The sequence below is a fragment of the Pholcus phalangioides genome, unplaced genomic scaffold, assembly GCF_987345545.1.
Source record: "Pholcus phalangioides strain wild (caught in Gottingen) unplaced genomic scaffold, Ppha-v1.0 ptg000017l_1, whole genome shotgun sequence".
In the NCBI taxonomy this organism is placed as follows: domain Eukaryota; kingdom Metazoa; phylum Arthropoda; class Arachnida; order Araneae; family Pholcidae; genus Pholcus; species Pholcus phalangioides.
The window spans coordinates 34,758,595-34,784,009 of record NW_028301610.1 but is presented as its reverse complement, the minus strand read 5'-3'; the positions used below and the strand labels follow the sequence as shown (position 1 = coordinate 34,784,009).

The following is a 25,415-nucleotide window of genomic DNA, read 5'->3' as shown; positions in this document are numbered from 1 at the left end:
GTCACGGTTCTTAGAAATGTCTTGGAGAAAGATTTAATTTTTCTTTCAGTTAATCATCTGAATTATTCTTTTGGGGCAAGTGGAATTATGATTCATTGGAAGTACGAAAAAGCCTGGATAACCAAACGGAGATCGATAGTTCGGAAAGAAAATTCACATTCCGCTGTGGGGAATCGAACCACCAATCTCTCACTATCCGGGCGAGTGTTTTAACCATTGAAATACAGAGGGCAGATATTGCCGTGAACAAGGAAGAGGAATGTGAATTTTTTTTTCCGAACTACATCTCTATCTCCGCTTGGTTATCCAGGCTTTCGTGTTTCGTATGAACAGCGGAGAGGGACATCGTTTCTCTCTATATGTCGCCATCTGATGGCTAACGTCGTAAGAGATATTAGCTGAGCTAGCCGGTTGTCCGTACGCAGTCTCGTTCAGCATTCATACATATGCTCTAAGGATTGAAAACATGTCTCTGTAGTTCAATGGTTAGAACGCCCGCCCGGACAGTGAGAGATTGGTGGTTCGATTCCCCACAGTGGATTTTCTTTCCGAACTACAAAGCGACGAGTGATATCGTTTCTTCTCTATATGGTTTACTGACCGCTGTTATAAAATGGATCACTAAATTGCACAAAACCTTGAATGGATGGCTCGTTAAATTTATATCTCATACTCACACACAACAACTTCAAGGTATCGAACTACGCTTAAAACGTCATTTTGGAAGAAAATATCGATTTTTTTATGATTTTAATTTTTTTCATCAGATTACATTGTGTTTGTGATTCCAAAGGCCTTGGTTTGTTTATATAACGCTTAAAACCAAAGTTATGCCTACTTTAGTATTGAGTTTTTGAATCAAGGGGAAACCGTTGTTCCTTCATCATAGTAAACTTTGAAACATTTGAAATAAATTTGACAGTATTGCTTTCCAGCTGATATTTCTGTAGCACAAGAGATTAGAAATACATAACCTTACAACTGAACGTGGTTTCAGCTCTTTGTCTATGGCATTGACAAAAATTTTGCAAGTAGGCCCATAAAGTGAAAAAAAAATTGTCTTCTTATTTTGCTCTGTTTCTTCTCGATGTTTCAAGTTTAGTGAACTATATTAATTAATTATAATCTATGCATTCTCCTGATAAATCGTACAAAGTGTTCAATAATACGAAGCATCATGAAAAAGTTATTAACATTTTTTCATATATAATACAGTATTGTGTGCCTTTTGAAACAAAAAGATCGTGTAACTTGGAACAGTATAAAACTTGAAATTTTCCTAGTTTACCTCGGAATACTCAACTTACACTAATTTTTAATAATTATTTTCTGCTTTTAAATACAATTTGTATTTTAAATTTTAGTTCTATACTTTTTCCTTATAAAAACTTTAGCTACATTCACATTTCTTTTCTTCTTTTAAGCTTCGTTTATTTTCTGATCAAATTTGTTGGAAAAAAACAAACTTTTACAAAGTAAATTTCCTTAGGAAGAGAGGGGAGAAAATACTTCATTGCTTATCTCGGTGCCAGATACAGCAAATGTTATCACGGATATTGTATCTTCAATGCAATCACACCTTTCATGAAAGGAACTGACAGAACTAAAAGATTTAGAAACAATATTTCTTTCTACAAGTATAATAATGAATAATTATGTGCATTCTTTATCTATATAAATACATTCCTACTTCCAATATTGTTACTTTAGTATATACTTTATATAGATATATATAGCCTATATTACAATCATATTTTTGTATCATTATTGTGGTATTTTATATTTCAATATATGATTTATATTTTAAAAAGTTACTTATTATATTAATTTTCCTGTAACATTTGTATTTTTTTTATCTTTGTAATTTTACCCCATTTCAAGGTGCAGCAGGGATTGCTTCACGGTACAAGACCCCTTTGTTGTAATTTGAAACATTTTTGCCTTTTCAAAAATCCATATTTTCATGATTACAATAAGAAAAAAAGGTAATTTAAAATTTATCCAATGTTTCATACAGTATGTAGTTACTGTATTACTAAAAATGAGTTTAGTGAAATTTTACGGTAAAAATTAACGGAGAAAATAAGTTTTAAAAATAATGTGCCAAGGTGTAAGTCTCCCCTAATCTGTGAATAAAAACTTTAAACGCGTTTTACGGAGAATTCTATTTTAGTCATTTTACTTTTATTTAAAAAATTCAATACGATAATTTTATAAATATTCCTACTATTTGACATGCAAATTATTTCTTCAATGATAAACATTTTTTTTTTATTTCTGTAGGGAATTAATTCAATTAGAAGTCATTGCGGCTCCTACAAAATAGATAATTAAGGAATATGTGTGTGAGAATACAAGCATTAGGAAGCTGAGCGCTTTTTCTTAGATACTAGCGGATAAAGATGAAAAATTAAATAGAACGAGAATCGCTTATCTTTAAGGATCTGCATATTTATATATATATATAGGTAGTTTTAGAAGCTTGCAAGCATATTGCATGGTTTCGTGAACGCGCCTCCACGTCAATTTCTTAGGAGTTCGAAGAAGAGCAATGAACAGAAAACGACCGCTATTTATTTTCGCATACTTTCAAAGACGTAAGTCGAAGGTGATGCTAAAGAAAGGAAAAAATAAAATAAATATAGCGAAGAGAGGGTTATATATGTTAGACGATGATGGTGATGCGTGAGTGTGTGTGTGTGACGACGAAGAATACCATTCCTTTACACACTCCAGCAAACAATGGCTCCCATTGCCACCGTCTTCACATTTTTGCCTTCTTAAAATTCACATCCTTTGCTTTTCTGGCTCAGACACATGTACATACTGGTGCTTCCCTTATCAACAAAAGAAAAATGTCTTCCTTTGTGGTTTCCCTCGTGGCAGTAAACGCGATTTTTTTTGTTTTATTTTATGTGTTTTATATTTTATTTTTATTTTATTTTTTTTATCATTTCTTTTACTTCTAAAGAGTAAGCAATGGAAAGCGGAAGTTTTAGTCGTTTTTGGTTTTTTTTTTCCCCTTTCTTACTTCCACCTTTTCCTGAACACTTTTCCTGTGAGCCTTTCCTGAGAAATTTCGATCTTTACGAAGATTCCTTTAATGATAATGACGCTTTTCGTCGCGTGTGTGTGTGGGGGGGATCGAAACAAAAGAGATTCACGAGCATCACTCTTTTGCACTTGTGAATTTCAGTTTTTACAAAGAAGAATAGGAAAAATACAACCGTGATTGTGATGAAAAACTTGTCGGGGAATCTCATCTGTATAATACACTCATGAAGTTTGCCCATAAGTAAAATTGTTTAAAACATATGTTGAAGAACCAAAGGCTATAACAAAACTGTTAAAAATGTCCGACTACCTTTTTTTATGTTTTTTTTTCCCGTAAAATGGTACTGGAGAGAAGTTCAATAACATTTTTTGATAGAAAACGTACGTCTCAAAATAAAGAAAACTATAATAAATTTTGGACTGCCTATGACATGTTCTATGAAAAAGTAATTTTTATGTCAAATTTTAAGTAAAATTCGTGTAATATTCGAAACACGATTGCAAAAAAATTCTTATGTGAATGAAATATTTTGTTATTCTCAGTATATTGAGCTAGTAATGATGCAGACTATGAACTAAATATTAAGGGATTGTACGATATTCTCATAAGTTACACACATATTTGTTGATCTGAAATTTCATTTAACATATCGTGTATAAAACACTGTAATTAGACAAATGCAAGTGATAGACCTTAGGTTTTAGTTCATAACTTTAACAATATGAGGCAAAATACCATATAAAAATTTTGTAGTAGTCATACAAAATAATACTACTGCTTCACCACCCACCGACTCCGGCCATATCGCTACATTGCAGTTTACATCCGTTATAGAGTTTGATTGGACATAAAGGCGCAATCTCTCAGTGGTCGTCATAAACTCGTTAAGGAAAATATCTTGCTATCTATATTCTTACACCCGTATTTAACCTGGGACAAGGTGGCAAACTTCAAGGTGGTAGACGAGCATAGTGCCACTACGCCACTCGGGCACTCTTGCTTGCCTTATTAGTTGAATTCTGGCTTTTGGCTTCATGCAGTGCAAAATGCGTTTTGTGGCCATATGAAGAAGTATAATTGGCAAACTACCTATATAGGAAAGAGCGTGAAATTTAGACATTTAAGATTGAAGGTCCACTTAGAAGCTTATTCAGATTGTTTTATCGGATAGACTGATGTAGGGTAATGTGTGTTCCGTAAAAGAAATGGAAATTGATTTCCCTTGGACTCAAAAGTAGCTATTTATTTTTCCCTAACGGTATGGAGCATGGTTTCCCAAACTTTTTGTTCCATTGCTCCTTTGTCCAGAATTTTTTTTCTCTCATCGCCCCAATACTCAAGCGAACCCATAGGATTCAATGTTAAACCAGTAGGTTTTATTGCCCCCTGGACCATTCCATCGCCCACACTTTGGGAAACACTATAAAATACTAATAAACCCGTCATTTTCAGGTTTAATCAGACATAATGTTCAAAAGAACAATATACGAAGTGTGGATGACTTTATACTTTACCACTATAATTTGAGAGTCATTGCTAAATTATCAACACTTAACATATGTATCCATCTATATCAGGTCACTAGTTATCTGACCCCATAATTTAATAGTAATACTCACAATCAATATTCGATGTGATCAGAATCTAATTCTTAACTTTTATTTCAACGGTAGTTTATTGATCATTTTTTGTCGCAACACGGTCATTTTCTGCACACGAGAGCTAATTAGACCGGGACTTACAATTTATTGCTGATTCTGAACGGCAGCCTTTTTTTTATACTCACCGAGAGGTTGGTGCGCCGACCTCTCGATGTGGGATTCCCTACAGTAGCAATTTTTTTCTGCAGTAATGTCGTCGTTTCTGTTGCACCCCTGTGTCAAGAAAGTTTTCCGACGAGGACGAACCGCTTATCGAACTCGCGACACATCTACACATCCTTTGGTACTTTAGGCGAGTATCTTATCGACCTGGACTACCGTGCCCTTCAACATTAGTAAAATGATATTCAAACTTGAAGAAAGAAAATAATGAGGATTAAAAACACAAGTTAACATATTAAGACAGCTAGCTGCTGTGAAAGTGCGTTCACACAACAAAGAACGGGGAATAGATAACTCACAGCACGCCAAGAACTAAATATGCGAATCATGTATAAAACTTTTTCTGTGTGTAAAACCGTAACAACTTGAACGATCCTCCGTATGGGGGCATTTTTCCGTAAAAGTAATATGAATATCAGTATAGCAAAATGAAATATACACTTGTTTTTGCAGTTCATTTCCACAAAAAATTACGAAATAAAACAGTAAAATATCTTCTCAACAAAATTATTATTTTTTTAAAGAAAACCCAAAATATATTACTGAAAGAGAGAAAGGAAAAAAAGGAACAAAAAATTTTAATGAAATGGAACAAAAAACCTAATGGAAATAATGAATAAAATAGAAGGTGGTTAAAAATCAACTGACACTAATCAGACGCATGTAGCGCCCGTTGTGGTGAACGTATTTCATTGAAACTTGGAATATATGTTATTTGGACGACGGGAAGAAGATAACTGCAATAAAAGCGCCATTTTTTCACCTGGTGGTAAAAATTGAAGTATGTTTTTTTTATTATATTGAACCTTTCATTTCCCCATGTTCCATATACACTGAAGAGCCAAAAAAAACTGGTCCACCTGCCTAATATCGTGTAGGGCCCCCGCGAGCACGCAGAAGTGCCGCAACACGACGTGGCATGGACTCGACTAATGTCTGAAGTAGTGCTGGAGGTAATTGACACCATGAATCCTGCAGGGCTGTCCATAAATCCGTAGGAGTAAGAGGGGGTGGAGATCTCTTCTGAACAGCACGTTGCAAGGCATCCCAGATATGTTCGATAATGTTCATGTCTGGGGATTTTGGTGGCCAGCGGAAGTGTCTAACGTCAGAAGAGTGTCCCTGGTGCCACTTTGTAGCAATTCTGGACGTGTGGGGTGTCGCATTGTCCTGCTGAAATTGTCCAAGTCCGTCGGAATGCACAATGGACATGAATGGGTGCAGGTGATCAGACAGGATGCTTACGTACCTGTCACCTGTCAGAGTCGTATCTAGACGTATCAGGGGTCCCATATCACGCCAACTGCACATGCCCCATACCATCACAGAGCCTCCACCAGCTTGAACAGTCCCCTGTTGACATGTAGGGTCCATGGATTCACCATGGAGGCAGTCTCCATACCCGTACACGTCCATCAGCTCGAAGCAATTGGAACCGAGACTCGTCAGACCAGGCAACGTGTTTCCAGTCCTCAACAGTCCAATGTCGGTGTTGTCGGGCCCAGGCGAGGCGTAAAGCTTTGTGTCGTGCAGTTATCAAGGGTACACGAGTGGGCCTTCGGCTCCGAAAGCCCATATCGAAGATGTTTCGTTGAATGGTTCGCACGCTGGCACTTGTTGATGGCCCAGCATTGAAATCTGCAGCAATTTGCGGAAGGGTTGCACGTCTGTCACGTTTAATGATTCTCGTCAGTCGTCGTTCGTCCCGTTCTTGCATTCCGGCCGCAGCGATGTCGTAGATTTAATTTTTTACCGGATTCCCGATATTCACGGTACACTCGTGAAATGGTCGTACGTGAAAATCCAAATTTCATTGCTACCTCGGAGATGCTATGTCCCATCTCTCGTGCGCCGACTATAACACCGCGTTCAAACTCACTTAAATCTCGATAACCTGCCATTGTAGCAGCAGTAACCGATCTAAAAACTATGCCAGACACTTGTTGTGTTATATAGGCGTTGCCGACAGCAGCGCCGTACTCCGATTGGTCCCATATCTCTTTATTTACATACGCATGCCTGTACCAGTTTTTTGGCTCTTCAGTTTATATCCTATATACACTGGTGAAATAAATTAGGAGAATTTACATATTTTATCGGATTTCATGAAAAGAACTGAACTGAATGTAAAAGCACTGCTTCTAGACAAAAATTCAAATCTTGTACGTCAAATACGTAAGCGTACACGTGTGTGTAGGCGGAGCCAGTAGAGAAACAGGCTTTATAAGAGCGCGTAAGGTAAGACGCATTTCGTTCGCTAGCACACCTCGGCGAATTTCTTGGTGTTATTTTGCAGCAATCGGTCAATTTCAAATTGTAACAGTAAAAATGAGTAACCACCAATGTTTAGATGATGGAATGAGGTGGCGAATTGTGGGGAGGCTAGAAGCAGGCCAATCTCAAGTCCAGATTTGTAGAGAGTTCAATTTAACGCCCAGCGTCGTGTGTAACTTATGGAAACAGTTCCAGGATACCGGATCGAGAGAAAGCCTGGGCAAGGTCGTCGAAGAGCCACGACGGCCAGAGAAGATCGCCATTTGTCGATGATAGCGAGGCGTAACAGGAGTGCTACAGCTTCTCAGCTCTCTCGTGACTTGTATGCAGCCACAGGAACCCGTGTATCAAGGGTGACTGTTTCCAAAAGACTTCATGAGAGAGGGTTGTTTGCAAGAAGACCTGCTGTTTGCGTCCCGCTCACTTCTACGGACAGGAGAATCCGTTTATCATGGTGCAGAGAGCTTAGAGATTGGAGTATGGATCAATGGGCGACCGTTCTCTTCACTGATGAGTATCGGTTCAGCCTAAGCACCGATTCTCGCCGTACGTTCATTTGGAGAGAACCAGGGACCCACAACCCTCCTCCGGGAACCATCCAGGGAATGAAAACAGCTTTGCTGAACGAGTGGGACCAATTGCCACAGGAAATGATAAACTGCCTTATTTCAAATATGAAATCACGCTGCGAGACCTGTATATCTGTAAGAGGGGACCATACCCCCTATTAACCCTTTTTTTTTGTTTATTCTGCAACCGTTGTTTCATACCTTCCGACTCCAACGAGTGTTGCGCACGATCATGCGTGTGTATTACAATTATTGAATAGTTATTTGTTTTGTATTGTATGTACATATCAAATTTCATTAAAATCGGTACAGTAGTTCTAGAGATAATCGACCAAGTCTGCGAATTCTCTCAATTTCTTACACCAGCGTATATACCAAGTTTCATCAAAATATCTTCATCAGAATGAGTGCTACATACGTCTGAGTAGCGTCAGTTTATTTTCAACCACCCTGTGTAGAAGAATTCTTATGATAGCTCAGAAGTTCCAGATTGCGCATGTCTGAGTATTAGACTTTTCACTCAATAAGTTTATGGATAGACTTTTTAACAATGTGCTACACCGTCGCACGGAATTCCAGTCACTAAGTTTCTAGAATAACATGGTAGTACTGGCGACGATATCTGTCTAGACATCTGATCGTAAAACTGATCCAATTGTTTGAACTTGACACTCGGGAAGGAGAAAATTTTTCAGTAAACATTGTTCTTAAGCAAGCATTACGGATTTTGGTGGTTAATTTTTATTTCTTAACTTAATTAAAGAAAACAGGTATTTTTTTACAGTTTTTATTATTTTGTCGGTTATTGTCTAGTTTCCGATTGCTTTGTCAGTGCACTGAAAAACAGTTATGGTTCTATTCTTCCTTATTGTTCGCAAGGGTAGCTATTGGAACATAGTTATTTGGTTAATAATAATTGATTATTTGACAGTGAAAACAATTATTGGCTTGGGTTTTTAAATATTTTTCTCTCGGCATTTTATTTCTGTTAATGTTTCATAGCAGTTATTTATTTTGATTCAAATAATAAATTCGGCATTCGTTTTCAACTGCTCTACAAGCTAAAGACGCAAACATAATGTTTTCAATAGACTACTTGTTTTGACTTCAAACGTTTTGGTGCGAGCCTAGTTGAGCGAGATGGTGAAAAAGAATCACAATCACGTAATTTTTCAGACTATTGTCAATTTTTTGGCTAACTGTTTTCGAATTACAACATTTTGTGACATAATATTCGTAAGTATTTTCTCGTTTGAACGAGAAAAGTTTTTCTGTAATAAGGTGCTTACTTATTGTTTTTGCACTTTTTTCCGTTTGTTTTTGTGTCTCTATTTGATACGTTGTCAACCTTTATTCACTCTCATTTTCTCACCTCTTTTTGTCATTGTTCCGCAATAATAATAATAAGAAACTTCTCACTTATCCCAACAATTTAGAACGTCAGTTACTCTGACGAGTCTAAAATTATAATTTCAAAACAATATTTTACAATAATGTCGATGTTCCAATAGTGTCACAGAGTGCTCTTGCAAACCTCGTATTCGATCATACACAATGCTAATCTTCATACAAGATAAATCTTCATATACCTAACGCACACGAATTGATGACCACCCGATTTCCACGAACCATAATCATCCTGTTCGAACTATAAATCTCAATTTCATTACCTTTCGAGAAATTAAAAAAAAAAAATCGTCGATCGACAAAGCAAACCAAGAACATCAATCTAAGCACAAATTTCTTAATCCATTCAATAGATACTAATAAATCAAAGCACTCTAATTAATCCTCATACTCCTAATTTAGTTCGAACTTCAAGAATGAAAAAAAAAACAGACAATAAGGAAGGCGAACTTTCAAAATTATTTTCTAATCCCCACTGTAAATTTTTAATGGCGTACCTTACGTTGAATGGCAAAGAGATACATTTATACTCAATTAACGTTATTGCATAACGTGATACTTAAATTTCTTAAGTTTTAACCTCAAAATTTTGGCCTTCAAAATAATTACGCAAAAACGTGTGTCCAAAATAAATTATCGCTCTTATTATGGTGTCACTAGTAAGCTCTCCCCACCACATAAAATATTCAACACAAGAAAACATGGGAAGAACCTAAAAAAATGAGATTCTATTAACGCTATTGTCTTAACCCCTCTTTTGGTTGCGAACAAAGCATATAATTTTGCTTCCGTATAATTATTCAAAATCATAAATTCCTTTTTTTCTAACTTTTTTTTTTCTTCTCCTTCGTATAATTTGTTTTTCATTTTTATTTTCTTTCAATAACGTAAAATTTGAATATTAGAGACATTGGAGCAAGAGAAAATAATGCTCCGTGTCGAACAAGACTATCATTACGCGTTTTAAAATATTAAAAGAAAACACCTGTGTCATTATTCTTGAGATGTGTTCTTCTTCTAGTGTTATTATTATTTCTTTTTTTTTTAATTTCTATTTTGAATGGGAACTAAAGAAAAATATATACGGCTAAAATTTAGACATTAGTGAATTGCTGAAAACTTCCATCTGTTCTGTCAATGGGGGGGCTTAAAGAAATATCTTTCTTTCCCCCCTCCCCCCCCCTTTCGTGTAATATTAAATTTGCAAAAATACGAATCTGCAAAAGAGAACGTGACGTGAAGAATGAAGAATAAAAGAATGCGAAGTATTTGCATAATTTAATCATTCCAGGAATTTTTTTTTTAATTTTATTTTTTTTTACGACTAGAAAACACAATTTTCGTTGTTTCGTTCTAATTTTATATATATATATACTTTTTTTTTCAAAATAGCTATTGAAGATAGAAGTAATATACGTCCCATTTTATTTTTGTTGTTGTGTGTGAATATATGTATATTTTTATATATCTGTTGTTATTTCTTGCTTTTCAACGGAATAAAAATTTCTTACATCTTCGTTTGGAATGACAAGACGGAAAAAAAAATATATGAATAAATAAAATTGTAATATTGATATTATTTCTCCGACTTTTTGAAGTATTTAAATGAGATTTTGTGTATACATATTTCATGGATGTAGCAAATATGAAAATGATCATTATTTTATTTTAATATCAATAAAAGAGATGTAACTAGCTGAACAAATGTATAAAATTTATTCAGATGTTTTCTTGGGAAATTCCTTTATTGATTTTCTAGATTCCTAATGGAAATTTTTCTTTGCATCTAAATTAAAAAAATGTCTTCTCGTATTTCGTATACGGGATGCATAGGAAAGTCCATTCAATTTGAAATAATTTGTGAACGCAGAGAGATACAGAGCTATGTAACAGAAAAAAATATAGTAAAGTGATTGGGCTCGTTCCAATGTAAAAAACAGCGGTGTTGAAACGGGGAGGAGAGGTATGAGAATTTAATTGCATGTGCTTCCAAATCTGAAGAATGTCATTCAGTAGAATCTGCCTTCCTCAAATATAGACTTACTTCGTAATATTTTGATGGAAAATTTGCCGAGATGTCAATAATAAAAAATCTTGATTGTTGTCATTTTTCAAAATTTTCTGTCCGTATACCTTTGAAAAGTAGCAAAGATCAGGGATTCCAATCATCTATATCTTGGTTATCATTATCAATACTGCGCGATCTTTCCAAGTATTTCTTGGGATGAGTTCGTAGTATTGTAATAAGAACTATTTTGTTTCAAAAATCTATAAATTTTACATAATGAAAGTGTAGTTATTACTTCCGATTGGATAATTGGGGATAAGAAAGGGCGTTTTGGTTGGCGAAATACAGTAACGTGATAACAATGGTGTTAATCGTCGTGATAACAAATGTTTTATTTGTGTTTCGCATAAAGCCACGTGATAAGACGCATGAAAACATGAATAAATAAGAACGCATTTGATTGGCTGAATAACGAGATAACAGTCGTGTTTTATTTATATTTTACATAGAGCTGTGCCTTTATAGACATGAAAACGTAAATAAGAACGCATTTGATTTATTTGCTAAATACATTTATGTGGTAGCAATAGCACTTTGTTTGTATTTCTCACAAATCCACGTCATTAAACGCATGAGAACGTAAGTGAATAAGAACGTATTTGCTAAATACGATTACGTGATAACAATAGTTCTTTGTTTGTATTCACACCATTAAATATATGCAGCAAATGAGAACGCGTTTGATTGGCTTAATAGGGTTACGTGATAACAATGATGCTTTGTTTGCGTTGCACATAAGTCACGCCATTAGATGCATGAAAACATAAATAAATAATAACGCATACTATTGGCTCAATACGATTGATTACGTGATAACAGTAGTGTTTTGTTTGTGTTTTGCATAAAATCATTAGTTACAATGAAACAATTAACAAATCAGAAGGCGGTTTGATTGGCTGAATCGAATCATCTGTTTCGATTGGATGAATCTGCCATCGGCTCCCACTATCCTTTGTTTTACGATAAATCCGGCGAAGAAAGGATGAGTTCATTACGTTAGTAGATGTTGTCGGAAGGATTTAGCTCAAACACAATCACAATTAAGTCGTCAGAATTCTTTCTAACATCCGGGGTCATCAATCAAAACGAAACATCACGTACCTCTTTTGTAAAAATTTCTAGTTTCAGGGAGATGATTCCATTTTTCCTCGCTAGGAAATTTTTTTTTTCAACTTTCCGTGAAGAACAAAAGAGATTTCCATTCAAAAAATTACCTATTCGTCATAAAACATTTACAACTAAAAACGTCTTCAGCAAAGTACATACTTTAACCAAGAGATGCACGCACGTCATCGTCGAAATGCAAGCGCGCGCCACACCAGTTCACCATTCATCCAGTACTCATCTCGAAAATTAGTCCCATTTTTTCCCCCTTTTAATCTTTTCTATTATTTATTGTACTTTCGGCCATTTTTCCAAGAAGAAAAGAAAAATTCTTTCTGTTTGGACAAGAAAATAAAGTTGTTCCCGTTTTTTTTTTTCTTCTCCTGTTCTTCTCCGTTCTTTTTCATTATCATTATTATTATTACTAAAACTACTTCTACTATCTTTCAGTACCGTGTGCCCCCTTTTAACTGCAATTTTTCTTTTTTGGTCTTATTTTTTCTGTGACATCATCTTTTTTTTTTTCTCTCCATGGATGGTTAATACCATTATCCAAGACGGTTCTCACATCCGGTCGTGATCGCGAACGGTACTCTGATGACACTCCCCACCGAGGAGCATTTCCAGAATTAACTCCGTGATTTAAATTAGGGCGTTCGTGCAGCCAGCGGTCTTTGGTCCCGGATACTTTCTCCACCTCGTACACCAAACCCACTCTATTCTCTCATCCTGGAATTCCTTTTTTCCCAGGATTTTCCTCCTCCTTCGCCCGCTTGTTCTTCTCCCCCCCCCTCTCCTGCCGCACACGGCCCTTCACCCCCGCCCCTGACGCATTCATTAATATAATGAAAGCCCCGCGGGTCCCTATCTTCATTTGAGTCCGTTTCTAGAGAGAGAGAGACATAGAAAGAGCAAATGCAAGGATTCATTTTGAAGATTAATTCCTTAAGCATAGAGACGCACTGAAGACTAGGCTTAAGCGTATAAATCTCGCCGAAAAGATTTATTTAACTAGCGGAGATTTATAGCCAAAACCCAAATACCCATAACAGAATGAAACTTGAATGAAAGCTTTGTTTTAAAGATTTAACCGTTTTGTTCACTTAATTGTCCAGAAGATCTCTCTCTCTCTCTCTCTCTCTCTCTCTTTTCAGTGGTTGATGTTTTCTAGAATATTGCGAAAAATATAAATATATACACACACATGCACTCATGGAATTGAGTTGTAAAATGTCCTGTTTTACACTGGAGAGGCTTTACAAATTGCTCAAACGATTTATTATCTCCCATATTTTATTTCGGTCTTATTATTTAAACTTCATTTGTGACATTCGCTACAAAAGAGTAAAAAAGGATAAAACACATTGTGTGTGTGTGTGTGGTGGTTCAAGGGCGCTAGAGGCAATGTAATATATTTAAAACTGTCGCACGGATGATTTTTATGTTCAAGATAAAGACTTATTTCCGAAGGCAGTCCCGTTTTTCTTTTGTTTTTTTTTCATACTCACGCACTGTAAGCTATTTACAGTATCTTTGACGATGAAATGAATGCTTAATCCATATCATAGCTTTTAAATTTGATGACGTAAAGTGATTCTAATCAGCATAGTCCTATGCCGTTATCCCCAAATTACTATTCAAAAACTGTTCTTTTTGTGAAATGGCTATATAACGTTTCAAATTTTTGTGATAAGAAGTATTTATTGCACCTGTGATATTTTAGTGAGAACGAAAAGTTTCGATTCGATGTAAAACGAGGATTATTGATGTAAAGTACTCGTAAAAACCTGAATTTAATTCTACAAGAAAAGTTTTTGACATTTCTTTCATTTTTATTTCAAAATAATTAAAAGTGTTTACTGTCATATATTCTTGAAAAAAAATGTCATCCTTACACCTCGTTCGAATGACCATTTTAGAGTCTTTACTGCAATGAATCATATCGCAACGTTAATGAAAGCACGTGGCGAGGTACACAACACAGAATTTCAATTCTATGAAACCCTTATAATTTGACTACAATGGTTAAGATTCCATAAATGAGGAAATGTATAACACAAAATAGCAGGAAATCGTATCATTTCTTTGACAACAGAGTCATTAAGTAGCTCACTGGTTAAGTTAGGTTGCAGTTTGGTGATATAAAGTATCTCGGTGGTATAAAACAGAGCTGAAATATACACTTACCCCAGGTAGTGTCTTCTGCTCATGCAGGGCGGACTGAGCCTTCAGGGCGCTGTCTCTGGCACAGTAGGTAAGAAAGGCACACCCTATAAAAGGAGAAAGAACAAATAACCAAATGAACACTGGAGTAAAACAGTCAAAACCGAATGTCACGTGGTAAAGTGTGAGTCACATGACATGATTCTCAACGTTTCGCGTGACACCGGGTGACATCTGAAAAACGCCACCAGGCGCAGAAAGACCGATAAACCGATTATTCAATGCACAAAACTTTTTTTTAGCTCCGGAGCCTGCATTAATATCCTAATTAACCACCCATCAACCAGTAATTGTGTCAAAACTCGAGGCAGCTGGAACAGCACGTAAACGGAGGAAAATCCACCGAGAATTAAAACAGAAAAGAAACAGAAAAGGTTGCAATAAAAACCTCATCGATCTCTCTTTAAATTATTCCGGCCACGTCAATTTCTTTAAAGGAAAGAAAACCTGTCGCAAGTTTAGGATCTAATAATTGTCAAGAGTCTCTTCTACCGAATATAAGACTTGACGGTGCAGAATCTTCGGTGAAACAAAATAGAAATACCAAGTTTCCAATGCACCCGTCGTCTAGAAATACATTGTAACACTCAAAAGCGTGACATATTTCGTACATTAAACAATTCCAAAGAATTATTAATAGTCTGGACGGAAACGCGAATTGATTCCTTTCGTATTCACATCAGGGATTACTAATAAAAACTATATATACACGGATTTTTATTCTAAATATAATATTTGTTGTACTAAATATAACTGCAAGACACTATAATTTCTGGAACGACGTCTTTTATGAAGTTGCTGTAATGATTCGTCGTGTCTAACCTGGCTATTTACCCCGGATTATGGTAAGAATTAAAATAGTAAAGACTACAATAAAAACTTCATCGATCTGTTTTTAAATTTATTCCAACTACGTCAATTTCTTTAAAGGAAAGAAAACCTGTCGCAAGTTTAGGATCGTAATATTATAAGGTCCGGCATCTTCGGTTAAACAAAATAGAAAAACCAAGTTTCCAATGCACCCGTCGTCTAGAAATGCATTGTAATACTCAGAATCGTGACTTGTAAAGTTTTGTGCATTAAACAATTCCAAAGTATTATTAATAGTCTCGACGGAAACACGAAATGATTCATTTTGAATTCTCATCAGGTACTAACAATAAAAACTTACACGGATTTTTATTATAAATATATGTTATATTAAATAAAACTGCAAGACACTATAATTTCTGGAACGAGGTCTTTTATGAAGTTGCTGCAATAATTCCTCGTGTGTAACCTAGCAATCTCCCCCAGATTCTCGTGTGAATTAAAACATGAAAGACTACAATAAAAACCTCATCAATCTCTTTTTAAATTATTCCAACTACTCGTCAGTTTCTTTAAAAAGTAAGAAAACTTGTCGCAAGTGTAGGATTCTGTTCTAAGACTGTATGGAATCTTCGGTGAAACAAAATAGAAATAACGAGTTTTAAAATGCACCCGTCGTCTATCAATACATTGTAACACTGAAAAGCGTGATTTGTTAAGTTTTGTGCATCAAACAATTCCGAAGAATTGTTAATAGTGTGGACGGAAACACGGAATGATTCCTTAAAGTTCTGGGAATGAGATTTTCTATGAAAGTTGCTGCAATGATTCCCCGTGTCTCACCTGGCAATCCATCCCGGATTCTGGTGAGAATTAAGCGTGCGACTACGTTCGAGGGTATTTTTCCATAAAATGGTTCTGCAGTGAATTTCAATGCCAGTATTTCCTAGAAAGTGTCTGAAAATGGTGAAAAATTAATAAATTTTGGACTACCTATGTGACATCTTTCATGAAAAAGTCGTTTTTATGTCAAATATTAAGCAAAATTCGTGTAATATTCGAAGCACGATCGAAAAAAAAACAATGAATGGAGAGCATGTTTTGTTATTTTCACAGTACATTCATATAATAATGATGCAGGTTGTGAACCAAAACTTAAGGGATTGTATGATATGCTCATAAGTTACACTCAAGTCTGCTAATGTACGTGTAAATGTTTTGAAATTTCACTCTACATATTGTCTATAAAACACTGTTATTAGACAAATATATAAGATGGACCTCAGATTCTGGTTCGTAACCTCAAAAATGAGTAGCACAAAATATTACATTAAAATTTCGTAATGATACAATGATAAGAGTTTTAGAAATCATTGTTGAAACTCAAGTAAAATTTCGAAAACAGCATTCTTCGTATAAAACACAGTTTAAATTTTTTATTCACTGGTTACTCGCATATAAAAACGCAACACTAAAGTAGAAACTACTTCGATTCTAAGCGTCATATAAACAAAACAAGGTCTGTTTTGGAATTACAAACAACAGGGCTTTCACATAAAAAGTAAAAAAAATGAAAATTGATATTTTCTTCCAAAATTCCGTTTTCAACATAGTCGGATACCTTAAAAGTATTATTTATTACCTGTTACAATAAAAACGTCATCGATCTCTCTTTAAATTATCTCAACTACGTAATTTTTCAAAAGAAGGAAAACCTGTCGCAACTTTATTACCCAATAATTGTCAAAAGTCTCTTCTAAGACTCGGTGTGGAATCTTTGGTGAAACAAAACAGAAATAACGAGTTTTCAATGCATCCGTGGTCGATACATTGTGACACATGAAACCGTGACTTGTAAAGATTTGGGCATTAAACAATTCCAAAGAATTACATTGCCCGCGTGCGCGCCACTTATTAAAATCATTTTAATCCTTACTATTTTGATTTTATTAAGCTGCTGAATTTTAAAAGCGGCGAAGCAAACATTTTTGTAAAAATCTAAAAAAATAAATGAATATATTTGTGGAAAAATATATGAGCTAAATATGCTGTATTCTAGTCAAAACTTCAGTGTTAATGAGCAGTTTATTACTAATTAATTAATTAAACGATTATAATAGCACAGGTGCATTACAGTGCATGAAGTATTCCTAAGCATGATTTCAGAGTAATTATGCTTAAATTTTTATTGAACACTTATACCAGTCTGTTTAGCAGTCTGTTATTAGTTTCTCAATAAATATTTTTGACATGATTTCTGAATCAAATTTTTTCGCTGACGTTTGCAGACACCCTTTATTGTATTTAATTGTCCATAAATGGCGATAAATTGAGGCTGTGCTCGGTTTGGAACTAGAATCCCACCCCCTCTTCCCTATTCCCCAGCTATTCCTTTATCACTTCTCCAAAAGCTTGAATACTCATTTTTCTGCAATACATGGTTTTTTAGCAAACGAATTGCACAATATTGCAAACGAATCACGAATATATAGAAATGATACCTGATAATTCATAAGGTTACATTTTATTTTGAGTTTGACGCAGTTTCTTAGCAGATGAAATACATTTTAAAAACGATTTTGATTTTTAAAAGCAGCAACGTTGATTTTATCAAACACAAATTTTATAACGTCATTCTATTAATTCGATTTCGTTTCAGCAATTAGATTTTATAAAGCGGCTGATTTTACTAACCAGTAATTTTATTAGAGGCAGGTACTGTATTAATATTCTGAATAGAAACACGAAATGATTCCTTTTTGAGTTCCCACCAGGATTCGATTTCTTGTAAATAAAAACTACATTACACGGATTTATCCTAAGTATAATATTTGTTGTACTAAATAAAACTGCAAGACACTATAATTTCTGGAACGAGGTCTTTTATGAAGTTGCTGCAATGATTCCTCGTGTCTGACCTGGCAATCTACCCCGGATTCTGGTGAGTGCAACATACATGAATTTCGGAACAGGCAGTAAAATATAAAAACAGCCGAGTAAGGTCAGATGGAAAAAAAAAAAAAAGATAAGTAAAGAGAGAGAACAGGAATAAGAAACATAGGCTGGAATAAAGATCAAAGAAAATCCCTTTTCGTCTGCTTAGCAAATGGAGCATCCAGCTACGCGTCTTGGGATATCGTAATGCCTGCACTTACATGTTGGAAAAGACCGACATACTTCTCACAGGCATGGAACGACTCCAAAAAAGCTTCTAGAGGCTCACAGAACCTTTTCCTACGTTAACTGATTTTACGGCTAATTTTCCACAACAAACGCTTCCGCTTTAGACTTAAAGGACAACAACAAAATAATAAAATAAAATTGCGTACTTTTTTTTTTTCTCCCCCGTTTTTTTTATCATTTTATTTTTATGTGCTTCTTCCACTAGAAGTTTGGCGTTTGGTCAAACAAGTACATGGAAGCAATGCGTACATTTCCTGTTCCCGCCCATAATTTCTGCACATCTAAGAAGAATCGGCTGCTCATCAAGTAGTTAGTGCACCTATTATGGAAAAAGTACGAATGTGGGTAGAATATGGTGCATCTTCATCACATGTATACCATATCTCACTTACGAATTGAATGGTATTACTATCCCGGATGCAACTAAGTTCACCGATTTGGGAAGTTTTGGATTAGGTTTTCTGAACATTGTTCAGCGGTGGTGAAAAAATCGAATAGAATGCTCGGATTCGTTATAAATGGTCTCTTAGCGTTCTTCTAAAGTCATCCTTCCGCTTTTCCGGGGCTTAGTTCATCCTGGACTGGAGTATGCCGTAAGGTTTTGGAAACCATACCTACAGAGAGACATAGACTTGGTTGAGGGGTGCAGAGAATAGCTACACGTGCTCTTGTTGGCACACAAGGCTATGAAGAAAGACTTGATTTCTTGAATACGTTTATAATGAAAGAACGCAGATATCGGAAGTTTTAAAATTTGCAACACACACACACACACATGGGTTATTAATGCACCGTCAATTAACTGCTTCCACAAAGGGACTACAGTATCGTTTAATAAGGGAGAATTCCAGGTTGTGGTGTCGCAGGAAAGGAAGTTTCTCTCTATTAGGGTTGTTAATAAACAGAATAGTTTACCTCCGGGGGGGGGGGGGGGGGGAGCATGAATTATAACACAACTGACACGTTCAAAAAGACGTTCGATAAGCATATTAGAATTAATCGAGAAGCTGTTCATTCTCAGACAAGACAACCATAATCTTTTTACGGGCAGTGCATTATATAGTATTAAATATTCGCTTTTTTTTTCCTAATATATGTTTTTATATTGGGTTGCTGTATTTTATTTATATTTGACATCCATATTATTCTTAATGGGCTTCTTTTATCAGCCACCTCGTTGGGCAATTTGTTTATTGTGGCCTTTGTGTTTGTATTTGTATTACAACGCAAGAGCGAATGACTGAGATCTCAGTCTTAACTCGTCTGACTGAAATTCAAAACTGGTTCTTCAGCTGCAGAAAGTTGCCGAGAAAAGTTGTGGAATCCTTTGCCACATTTTTTTAAAACGGGGTGAAAGAAATGGTGTTCGAATCACATCTTTTGGAAGGGATCATCATCAGGAAGGGAAAAAGCAAGAAGGGTGGGTGGCAGGGTGGCAATATTGCGCCTAAAAGAAAAGATAAAACATTTTTACCATTACAGCTGAAAGTCGCCGCACAAGAAGTTTTAAAGTGAGGACCACTTATCTATGTCTTCTGAAAACGCACGTGTTCATAATTTAGCGCATGCGTAATGTCTCACTATCCCAAATGGACACCATTTTAAATCATGTCGGCAGTGTATGCGCGTCTGTGAACATGTTGGTTACTGTGATTATGGGCATCTTTTTATCAGCCATCTCGTTGGGCATTTTGCCTGTTGTGTCGTTGTATTTGTATTTGTATGTTCAAGAAAATCAAACTACACTCTACTTGTAACTAAAAAAAGTGATTCCGTTCCTTACCGTATGAAATGTAACGATTTTAAAGATTTAAGGAAAGTACTTTTTGAATGGATAGAACAGGTAGTATTCAACGTTCTCACATTTTGAACGTACGGACTTCGGCTACTACCTCTTCAATTCCAAGGATTAAGTGCTAGCTCTGTGGAGTGTGTGTTAATAATGTCATGAGTTATTACAAACTTGGTAAATGGCTGAGACTGGTGTCTAAGGATTTAAGACAGGTCATGATAAAGTGCATAATGCACATCGTTTGAGCCGGCCATCAGTAATTGATGATGATGTGAGTGCATTAGACCAGAGGTTTCCAACGTAGAGACTCTCGCGGAACCCTGAATAGTTATGAGGCTGTTCCGTGGAACCCTTATCGATTCTGTATATTTCCAAAACAAGCAGAGTGTCCCGTAAAATTTAAGGAAATTCTGCGGTTCAAGAATCCTCACTCCTAGCGGATGACGAATTAATTTCCGAATTTTTCTACGACTTATGATTTGCGAATGAAACGTAAAATAACGTCTTATTCATCACACGGAGTTAAAACTTTTTTAAACTAGACTATTACGTGTGAAAATTTAAAATGAAGAACAGTTTTACACGCATCAAATATAACAAGAACTATTTTTTTTTCTGCAAAAGCTCTCCGGTTTCCATAACGTTTCACTTCACGGAAGTTCAGAAAAGTTCTCATGGAACCCTAAGATTCCGCGGAACATCAGTTGGAAATATTCAAAATTTAATTTTGAACGTTTCCTTCCGGTATTCTTTGAATAGTTTCGGTCATTGACGAACCTTGCCATCCCTCATGGCATTCAGACCACACATTTCACAGGCTTTGTCATCAACCTCTGCCAGTGTCAAATGTCTTGTGATAAAATAACTTCCTTACTGATATATATAACAACAAAGGACGACTCAATTTTCTTACTCATTTCCATCCTTTTGAAATTTCCGACGGACTGAAATGTTCAACAAAAAAGTTCTTAAACTTAAAATTCAAAAACTCTCAACATGAATCAAATGGCATCTATGCGTCTTAAGGCCGAACAACGCTGCTCGTTGTTCAAAATAACGGATGCACAATGTCAAAAAGATACAGTCGACGCTCAATATAACGGCCCCTTCGTCTCGTCAAAAATGGACGTTATATTGGGAGGGTGGTTATATAAAAAGTGAAACATGTGATAGTCGTTCTATGAAAACATTTGAGACTTATCTTATTGGTCGTTGTAATGGAATGGTGGCTATAATTTTGGGTCGTTATAACGAGCGTCGACTGCATTTTCAAGTGATTCTTAACTCATATTTGGATTGTGAAATGTGTATACGCCACGCTATGTGTTTCATGTCCTCCAGTAGCCTTCACACACAGTATTTACTAGACCAGCGTTTCTCAACCTGTGGACTGCGGACCAGAGGTGGACCGTGACGATGGCATAGGTCGTGCGCAATCAGACTCAGTAATACCTATAGTAATACCCATATGAGTTCAAATAAAATTACACCTTCATGTTTAGGTTCACCATACATCATCGAGCGGAAAGAATTCAGGAAATTGTGATCTTATATACGAGATATCACTAAAGTTTGCTAAAAATTGCAATTTACCGCTTTAAATGCAATTTTCTAATTACTACTAAAATTGCTGAAAGGTGTGGAAATAAAGAGCTGCGACAAATCACAGTTAAACAAAAATGTATTTCACGAAAAAATATTTAAATGATCTGATGACCAAATGTGTCATTGAGAAAAATAAAATGGAATCTTAAACAATAATTCGTAATATACGGGACGCGTTGCCAGTTGTCCTCAAAAAACTTGCCAATCACCAAACGTAATTAAAATAAAAAAATAAAAAAATTTTATGACAAAACGTGAAACTTGACAAATATGTGAGACGAATATTTATCATTAACATTATGAAAACGCTCTGTGTGTATTCACGACTTTTGCAAATATTACAAATTCAAATAAGTATCGTTGGAAAAAACGAGACAATGCATAAAAAAAATCATAACAACGAAAATTACCGGAATATCCCGTAATACGGGACACATCGGCCCATCATTTTGTTTCAGACATTTTACTGTTCCTTGTCTGCAAAAAAGTTGAGGAACATTGCACCAGACAAACACGCATAAGACTTATCAATGACACAATTCACGAGCCAAATTTGAGAGGCAGATTCAACACACACACAACTAACTCTAGAATTAAAATCGCAAAGGGTGAACATCATCAGCTAGAGACTCCACTTGTAAGAACCTACCTTCATGATTCTCATTCCATACGAAATAATGTTTCAAAAATTCTATTATAAAAACGAGAGTAGAGGAAATTCGATATGTTGCTTCCATGGTCTATATATGGCATTGACATCCACCAGAAAAGAACAAAACAACAACAACGCAATAAATCACTGAAAACATTCATATTTATGAACATCCTATATATCGATATCATTGAAAGACGTCCCTCATAAAACAAATATCCAACAATAGAGAACATTTCCTACGAAACTCTACTTGTACTTATACGCCTACTCACTCGAAAAGAAAAAAAAAATAAATAAAAGATCCAAACGATGTTGGGTAGATATTCAATACCAATGGATGACTATTTTCTTGTTGACGCAAGAACATCAAAAACATTTTCGGGAAGTAATTCTCAACATAGCACTCAAGGAGAAAAAAAAAAAAATCTATAGGAAACATTTTTTTTTCCTATCTCATCCTTTCACAACATGCTTCTGTCTGGAATGTAACAAGCTCTTAGATATCTCTAGCTACCTATCATATTTAAAGCTCGAGCCAAAGGAACCAAAAAATATTGTATAAGAAACATATATATCTACTCGAGAAAGTAACAGTCCCGTGTAAGCGTCAAAACAGCATCCCACCTACTTTGGCGTGTGTATGTGTATGAGTGTTTTCTTTTCCCAATGTGTATAAAAGCACATGTGTGTGTAAAAGTACTGTACTGTACCTTACCGACCAGAAAAGCAGTAGTCAGAAGGCGACTGAAACCTCACCACGAAATCCGATAGGGGGTAAAGCGCCATTACCTAAACGACCTATCTTCGTACCAAATCTCGGTGAATCGTCGTAAATGATGCTTCGAACTTTTATTTTTGTGCTTTTTTTTTTTCTTCTCCCGTTTTTCCCGTTTTTTTTTATTATTATTTCTGGCTGCCGACTAGTCTTCATTTCTTTCTCAAAGACTTCTAGCTCGAGCTATACACTACAGGATCTGAAAGAAAAGCCTCCAGGATAGAGCATTGACAGAAAGCGAGTCACGTCGTCTTCGGACTACGAGGAATAAAATGGGAAAAAAAAAACGGGTATAAAAAAAAGGGAAAAAAATTCCGGAATTCTTATCCGGGGTTTCCATATCTGGGCAGGGATTTTCCAGGACCTACGACAGAGAAATAATAATAATATATAAAAAAAAAAAATCTCGGAACTTTCTTTCTTAACCCGATCCTGTTTATAGATTTGATCGAATTATTATTTCATTGCTCTAACTGCTTGTTTTTATCCATTTATATATAACGTTATTTAATTCAATATCTAACCAATTATAAATCTGATAAAAATCAGGGTTTTTGCGTTATAAAAAACTTTTCACGATGATGAATTATCTTGAAAATTTTATAGGAATTAAATTAGATATATACTAATTGGTGTTGCTGAATTCCTTTTTACCTTAAAAAAATGTTTTTATTCTTGATGATGCATCTGAGTTTTTCCGTCATCGTCTTTGGTTTTGATGGATTAATTAATGGTTTAATTAATCTCTAAAAAATGATTATAGAGATTTTTTTTTGTAAATGCACACCAGAATTTGCGGATTCATAACACCGAAGTAATATATCATCTCATTTACATCACTATGAAATCGTTTCGTATTTATATTTCTTGGTATTTTTCAAGTGATTATTTTTCTCACTTTCGTGTGGTTTTTTGTGAATTAATATGATTAAAAATGATTAAATGAGAAACAAAAATGTAGCTGTTGTGAGCATATTGCGTTTTATTTCAAGAATCGGGCGATATCTCACGCAAATTTGATAACAAGGGTTGATTAATACATGATTTCAAATGTTTGATTTGAAAAATGTTTTTTGGGGATGTTAGTGTATTTAATATAAAATAAGTCATAAGTAATATAAATAAAAATTCAATGGTACTAGGTGTTCCTACTACAGGGCTGGGATTTTCTAGGACCTACGAAAGAGAAATAATAATAATATAAAAAAATTTCTTAAATATATAAAAAGGAATTTTCTTTCTTAATCTTGATACTGTTCATAGACCTGATCGAATTGTTATTTCATCGCTCTAATATGCGCGCGTGTGTGTGTGTGTTATAATCTATACAAAACATTGTTATTTTTTTCAATATCTAATCAATTGTAAATCTGATGAATCAGTGTTTTTTGCTTTATAGAAACTTTTTTCACGCGAATGAATTAGTTTAAAAATGTTACAAGGATTAAATTGGATATTATTTGTTATTGTTAAATTTTTGAATATTTTCATCCCAAAAAACGTGTGCATGGATCGGGATTTTTCCATCATCATCTTCGTCTTCGATAGATTAATTAATGATTTAATTAATCTCTGAAAATTAATTTTAAAGATTTTTTTTCTCTCTTTCTTAATGCATCATGATGTTTGCGGATGCATGACATTGAACTTATCCCGTTTCATCAGTATAAAATTGTTTCGTAATTATATTTCTTTCTTTTTTTTGTAATAAATCAATTAAAATGACGAAAAACATTAAATGAGAAACGAGACTATATCTATTGTGAGCACACACACATTGTGGTTTTCTTAATTGGGTGATATCTCGTGTGAATTTAATAATAGGTGTTGAATACTACTCTATTTAAAATGTCTAATTTGTAAAATACTGTAGTTTTTTCTGATACTGAAGTGTATTTAATATAAGTTTTAAATAAAACTTTGAGAGTACTGGGTATGTGCCTAGGTACAGGGCAGGGATTTCCCAGGACCCATCCAGAAATAACAATGGTATAAAAAATCTCTTATATAAATATAAAAAGGAATTTTCTTTCTTAACCCCCGATCCTGTTTATAGATTTGATCGAATTATT

The 25,415-nt window shown here is 35.1% G+C and overlaps 1 protein-coding gene across 1 annotated transcript in view; it reads right to left on the bottom strand.

The window, feature by feature from the left end:
- Nucleotides 1-5,017: 5,017 nt before the first annotated feature.
- The window catches only part of LOC149072954 (CUGBP Elav-like family member 4), a 93,629-nt gene continuing 73,231 nt past the window's right edge, over nucleotides 5,018-25,415 (bottom strand). Inside the window, exons 2-3 of the mRNA XM_089247258.1 lie at nucleotides 14,488-14,570; nucleotides 5,018-5,068 (exon numbers count right to left, since the gene is read on the bottom strand). Coding sequence (XP_089103384.1) covers nucleotides 5,018-5,068; nucleotides 14,488-14,570 — 134 coding nt within the window. The remainder of the gene's footprint in view (nucleotides 5,069-14,487; nucleotides 14,571-25,415) is intronic.